The sequence below is a fragment of the Scyliorhinus torazame genome, chromosome 12 (genome assembly GCF_047496885.1).
Source record: "Scyliorhinus torazame isolate Kashiwa2021f chromosome 12, sScyTor2.1, whole genome shotgun sequence".
Taxonomy (NCBI): Eukaryota; Metazoa; Chordata; class Chondrichthyes; order Carcharhiniformes; family Scyliorhinidae; genus Scyliorhinus; species Scyliorhinus torazame.
In genome coordinates, this window is record NC_092718.1 from 94,351,524 (window position 1) to 94,358,402 (window position 6,879).

General features: G+C 53.2%; 1 protein-coding gene across 1 annotated transcript in view; it reads left to right on the plus strand.

The window, feature by feature from the left end:
• Positions 1-782, plus strand: part of LOC140386568 (nectin-1-like) — a 52,075-nt gene extending 51,293 nt beyond the window's left edge. The window contains exon 10 of the mRNA XM_072468998.1: positions 402-782. Within this exon, the coding sequence (XP_072325099.1) occupies positions 402-405 (4 nt within the window). The 3' untranslated portion in view covers positions 406-782. The remainder of the gene's footprint in view (positions 1-401) is intronic.
• The last annotated feature ends 6,097 nt before the right edge of the window (positions 783-6,879 follow it).

Here is a 6,879-nt window from a genome sequence, read left to right on the forward strand (position 1 = left end):
TGTCTGTCAGCCTGTCACTCTTACAGTCTGACTGTCAGTCAGCATGCCTTTCCGTCTGTCTGTCTAAGTATTACAAGCTGACTTTCTGTCAGTAAATCTGTATGTCAGTAAATCTGTATGTCAGTCTAATCAGTATGTCAGTCTAATCAGTATGTCAGTCTAATCAGTATGTCAGTCTAATCAGTATGTCCGTCATTCTGTCTGACAGCCTGTCTGTCAATCTGACTGTCAGTCAGTCTCTTTGGCTGCCTGCCTGTTAATCTTGGTAACTCCCCCTCTCTCCCTAAGATCTTCCTCAAGAGTCTTTTCATTATCAATGAATATTGTACTGTTCCCATTTACTTTACACATCTTGATCCCAAAAAATACTCATCTAACATTTGTTCCTTTATTTTTTTTAGATGAGGTGCTCACAATATAAGAACAAACAGTATTCTGCCAGGCCCAGGACAGTGCTCCATTCTCCACTTGGTCCCAGTCCTTCAAATATTATTATACAAAGTTATCGTAAGGTGCAATGTTGCAGCACAGACCACTGTCATTCGCAGACGTTTGATTACTTAATGGTGCTGTAAATTTCCATGCCTGCAATCAAGCTTGGTATCTGCCTAATGGGATCACTCTAATACTTATCAATGAATTTTGCTATTTCGGTGGCCCGCCTTTTTCGGTTACAGTCCACTGGCATATAATGTATCCTATTTAAAAACGGGAAGTGCTGGAAGATTGAGCAGGTCTGGCAGCATCTGTGGTGGAAAAACAGAATAAATATTTCCAGTCTCTTCTACAGCACCATTGTCACATAATTATTGTCATGATATGCAAACATGCAACCAATGAACACTCAGAATAGGACACAACCAATGGGCAGTCAGGACACTCAGAGGTGGCATCACCACAAGGGGGCATGATATAAACACTATAAAAGGGATGAGGCACTCACACCCTACCTCTTTCCACAGACAGACATCTAGAGAGTCTTACGGGGTTGATCAGCAGCATCACACCCCAGCACGTGGCTTCGAGAAAGCTGGTACAGTTAGACTGAGTTACTACAGTTAGATTAGCAGAGAGTCAAACTCATTTGAGAACTGTGTTAATAGTTCAATAAACACGTTGAACTCATTTCAGAGTCTGGAGCATCCTTTAATTAAGACTGCATCAAGTAGCAGCCTATGTCATCTGAAGCAGCATAACGCAACATGATACCAGGAGTGACTGTTCAATCTATTTAGTTCAACTCAGCAAGATCCGTGACAACCAGCTACTGAATACAGGCACAATGGACAAGATTCAGGCTCCTCACCATCTCAGGACCACTGGCAATCTTAGTGCCAACTGGCGATCATTCAAGCAGAAATTTCAACTATACGTGGAAGCATCCGACTTCAAAGGCGCGACCAATGCTCGGAAGATAGCTCTTCTACTCACCACCGCGGGTGACCATGCGATAGAGATCTTCAACTCCTTTCACTTTTCCGAAGGGCAGGACAAAACAAAGTACCAAACCACCCTGGACAAATTCGCCACTGCGAGGTGGACACCAAAGAAATCTTCGAACGCTAAATCTTCAAGCAGAGGATGCAAGGTAAAGGCAAAACCTTCAACTCCTATCTAAGTAACCTTAGACTGCTAGCGCAATTCTGCAACTTCGGTGATATCACTGACTCCATGATCAGAGACCAAATCGTTTTTGGAGTCCACTCTGATCCTCTGCGAGAGCAATTGTTGAAAATCAAGCACGTGACCCTGCCAGTCGCGATTGAAACGTGTACTGTGCATGAGCACTCGAAAAATCGCTATTCACAGTACAAAACGGCAGAGGGTGAAAAACAAGCCTCCCACGAGGTGGAGAGTGTTCAGGCCATCACCCAGATGCAGCGCCTCCACATTGACGAAAGCGGCCATTTTGTGCGCTCTTCCCGGGGCCCGACGCATGCGCAATGCGATCGGGAACACAAAGCGTCCGAAAACCGCACTGCACAGGTGCAGACATCCGAGAACCGCATCGCGCATGCGCAGCGACGCACTGATGCCAAGCCAGTGGTCCACGCACCATGACGTGTCTTTACTCCACTGAGAGAGCACCTGAAGGCAGAGCTCACGCGTCTACAACAAAAAGGCATCATCTCCAAGGTCACTGAACCAACCGACTGGGTCAGCTCGATGGTGTGCGTAAAGAAGCCTTCGGGGGACCTACGCATCTGCATTGACCCCAGGGATCTAAACAAAAACATTATGCGGGGACATTACCCCATCCCGAAGAGGGAAGAAATCATGAGTAAGATGGCACACGCGCGCTTCTTCACAAAATTGGATGCATCCCAAGGATTTTGGCAAATCCAACTTGAAGAATCCAGCAGAAGGCTCTGCACCTTCAACACGCCTTTTGGCAGGTTCTGCGACAACCGAATGCCATTTGGCATCATCTCGGCATCAGAGATTTTCTATCGCATCATGGAACAGATGATGGAGGAATAGAAGGGGTTTGTGTCTAAGTTGACGATATCATAATCTGGTCCACAACCCCAGAGGAATATGTGTCCCGACTCAAGAAAGTATTCCAACGCATACATGAACATGGCCTCAAGCTAAACAGGTCCAAGTGCTGAAGTTTCTGAGCGATCAGAATTCGCAACACGGTGTGCGCCCGGACACAAGACAAAGTTAAAGCCATCGAGGCAATTAAACTCCCCGAGGACAAGAAGGCAGTACTGCACTTTCTGGTCAATTTCCTGGGCAAGTTCATCCCAAATTTGGCCACACACACTACGGCCCTACGCAACCTGGTGGAAAAAATCAAACGCCTTTGAGTGGAAGGTGGAGCACCGAACAGAGTGGCTGGAACTGAAAGCCAATCTCACCACTCCAACCGGTCCTTGCATTCGTTGACCCAGACCGAGAGATCAAGATAGCCACAGATGCGAGTCAGCATGGCATTGGGGTGGTGTTGCTTCAAAGAGCCAACACGTCATCCTGGGTACCAGTAGCATGTGCGTCACAGGCAGTGACATCCACTGAGAGCAGATATGCGCAGATTGAGAAGGAGTGTTCAGGTCACTTCCGGTTGCGGCTATGCTGAGCTAAGTTGCACGTTCGGAAGCTCCCGTCAGAAACAGACTTTTGGGCTCTTTTTAGGGGCCCCAGCGGCATTTGTTCGACGGTTCCCAGTGTGGGAAGGCGACAGTATGATTTCCCCGGCACTGTATGGATTGGATCAGGAGTGGAGCGGTGAAAAAAGTGATTTTGGTGCAGCAAAAAATGCGAAGGAGGAGAACCAAGATGGCGGCGGGTGGAGACCAGGCAGTGTGGGTGCAATGGTCGCAGGAGCAGCAGGAGTTCCTCAAGCGCTGAAGGCACAGCTGCTAGAGCCGATTGAAGGCATCGATCGATAAGCTGGTCGAGACCCAGAAGGCCCAAGGGGCGGCAATCCGGGAGGTGCGGCAAAAGGCCTCGGAGGACAAGATCTTGGGCCTGGCGGTGAAGGTGGAGGCGCACGAGGAGCTGCACAAGAAGTGGCAAGAAAAGTTTGAAGACATGGAGAATCGGTCGAGGAGGAAGAACTTTTGGATTCTGGGTCTCCCGGAGGGAGTGGAGGGGTCGGATGCTGGAGCATATGTGGTCACGATGCTGAACACGCTGATGGGCACGGGAGCTTTCCGAGGTCCCTGGAGCTGGACGGGGCTCACCGAGTCCTGGCGAGGAGGCCCAAGGCCAACGAGCTACCGCGGGCAGTAATGGTGCGGTTCCACCGCTTTGTGGACAGGGAGGGTGTCCTGAGATGGGCTAAAAAGGAGCGGAGCAGCAGGTGGGAGAACGCAGGGATCCGCATATATCAGGACTGGAGCACGGAGGTGGCCAAGAAGAGGGCCGGGTACAACCAGGCTAAGGCGGTTCTGCATCGGAGAGGGGTGAAGTTCGGCTTGTTGCAGCTGGTGCGACTGTGGGTCACCTACAGGGATCGTCACCTTCGAGACGCCGGAGGAGGCGTGGACCTTTATCCAGGCCGAAAAGTTGGACACGGACTGAGGGTTTGTTGGGAGGGGGAGTCGAGGAGGGGTTATTGTGTTTTGGGGATATTCTGTCCTGTTTTCTTTGGTGCTGGCTGGGGTTTGGTAATTGGTTCGAAGTGGGGGCTGTGTGAGAGTGTGGGCGTCGGTGGCTGGAAGGACAGGGCCCCGCTGAGGGGGGAGGGGGGGGGGGAAGAAAGAGAAAGGAGGAATGGGAGGCCCGAGGTGGGGGAGCTGAGAAGGTCGCAAAAGGGAGCTGCGCCAGAGGGCGGGGCCGGCTTGGTGGAAAGCGCGGGCTTTTTCCCGCGCTAGGGAAGTAAGGGGTGGGGCCGGGCGGTGTTGGAGAGGAGCGCACGCTGACTGCCAGCAGGGGGAGTAGAGATTCTCACACTGGGGGGTCGACGGAGTGGCGGGAGAGGCCAGGGTCAGCAGGAGTCAGCTGACTTACGGGAGTGCCATGGGGGGAACAATACAGCTAGAGGGGGACCTAGCTGAGGGAAGGGGGGGAGGTTAGAGGCGGGGAGAACTGGGTTGCTGCTGCATTGGCCAAAGAGGAGCTGGGGTTTGGAGAGGGTCGGGGCGGTGGTCCGCCGACTAGGGGAATGGAGGGTGTGGGAGGCGCGGGCATGTGGCTGGCCTAGAAAGGGAGATGGCTAGTCAGTGGGAGTGGGGGGGAAGCCCCCCTGATCCGGCTGATAACTTAGCATAGCATAGCATTTACAGTGCAGAAAGAGGCCTTTCAGCCCATCGAGTCTGCACCGGCTCTTGGAAAGAGCACCCTACCCAAGGTCAACACTTCCACCCTATCCCCATAACCCAGTAACCCCACCCAACACTAAGGGCAATTTTGGACACTAAGGGCAATTTATCATGGCCAATCCACCTAACCTGCACATCTTTGGACTGTGGGAGGAAACCGGAGCACCCGGAGGAAACCCACGCACACACGGGGAGGATGTGCAGACTCCGCACAGACAGTGACCCAAGCCGGGAATCGAACCTGGGACCCTGGAGCTGTGAAGCAATTGTGCTATCCACAATGCTGCCGTGCTGCCCCTTGGAACTTGGAATGTGAGAGGCCTGAACGGGCCGGTCACGAGGGCCCATGTGTTCGCGCACCTGAAGGGACTGAAGCCAGATGTGGTTATGCTCCAGGAGACTCATTTGAAAGTGGCAGACCAGGTTGGGCTGAGAAAGGGGTGGGTAGGACAGGGTTTCCACTCGGGGTTGGACGCGAAGAATTGAGGGGTGGCAATCTTGGTGGGGAAGCGGGTGTCATTTGAGGTGCTGAACATCGTGGCAGATAATGGAGGCCGGTACATGATGGTGAGTGGTAAGCTGCAGAGGATGCGGGTGGTACTAGTGAATGTATCCACCCCGAATTGGGACGATGCTGGATTCATGAGGTTCATGTTGGGTCGGATTCCGGACCTGGAGACAGGGAGCTTGATAATGCGGGGGGGAACTTCAACACGGTGCTGGACCCAGCATTGGACCGCTCCAGGTCCAGGACGGATAAAAGGCCGGCGGTGGCCAAGGTGCTTAGGGGGTTTATGGACCAGATGGGGGGAGTGGACCCATGGAGGTTTGCCAGGCCGAAGGCCAGGGAATTTTCCTTTTTTTCCCACGTCTATAAAGCCTACTCCCAGATAGATTTCTTCACTATGAGTAGGGCACTAATCCCAAGAGTGGAGGGCACGGAATATTCGGCCATAGATATCTCGGATCATGCCCCGCCTTGGTTGGGGCTGGAGTTGGGGGAGGAGAGGGACCAGCGCCCGCTGTGGCGCCTCGATGTGGGACTGTTGGCGGATGAGGAGGTGTGCGAGCAGATCCGGGGGTGCATTGAAAGATATTTAGAGGCTAACGACAATGGGGAGGTGCAGGTGGGGGTGGTCTGGAAGGCGCTGAAGGCGGTGGTCAGGGGAGAGCTAATCTCCACTAGGCCCATAAGGAGAGGAAGGAGTGGAGAGAGAGGGGGAGAGATTGGTGGGGGAAGATATTGAGTGGATAGGAGGTATGCAAAGATCCCTGAGGAGGGGTTACTCAAGGAGCGACAAAGCCCCCAGGCCGAATTTGACCTGTTGACTACCAGGAAGGCAGAGGTGCAGTGGAGGAAAGTGCAAGGGGCGGTGTACGAATGTGGGGAGAAGGCGAGCCGGATGCTGGCACATCAGCTTCGGAAGTGGGAGGCTGCGAGGGAGATTGGGGGAGTTAGGGACAGAGGGGGGAACATGGTGCGGAGTGTGGTGGGAATAAATGGGGTATTCAGGGACTTTTATGAGGAGCTGTATAGGTCTGAGCCCCCGACAGGGGAGGGGGGGATGCGCCGATTTTTTGATCGGTTGAGGTTCCCGAGGGTGGAGGAGGAGCAGATGGTTGGGCTAGGGGCACCGATTGGGCTGGAAGAGCTGGTTAAGGGGTTGGGGAGCCTGCAGGCAGGGAAGGCCCCGTGGCCAGATGGGTTCTCGGTGGAATTCTACCGGAAGTACATTGACCTGTTGGACCCACTAGTGAGGACCACCAATGATCCTGAAGTGGGACAAGGACCCATTACAGTATGGGTCGTACAGGCCAATCTCGCTCCTCAACGTCGACGCGAAGTTGTTGGCGAAGGTGCTGGCCACCAGAATTGAGGACCGTGTCCCGGGGGTGATTCATGAGGACCAGACGGGATTTGTGAAGGGTAGGCAGTTGAACACCAATGTGCAGTGGCCCCTCAAAGTAATGATGATGCCTGCAGTGGAGGGGGAAGCGGAGGCAATGGTGGCTATGGACGCGGAGAAGGCCTTCGATAGGGGGGAGTGGGAGTATCTTTGGGAAGTGGTGAGGAAGTTTGGGTTCGGGCAGGGGTTCATCAGTTGGGTTA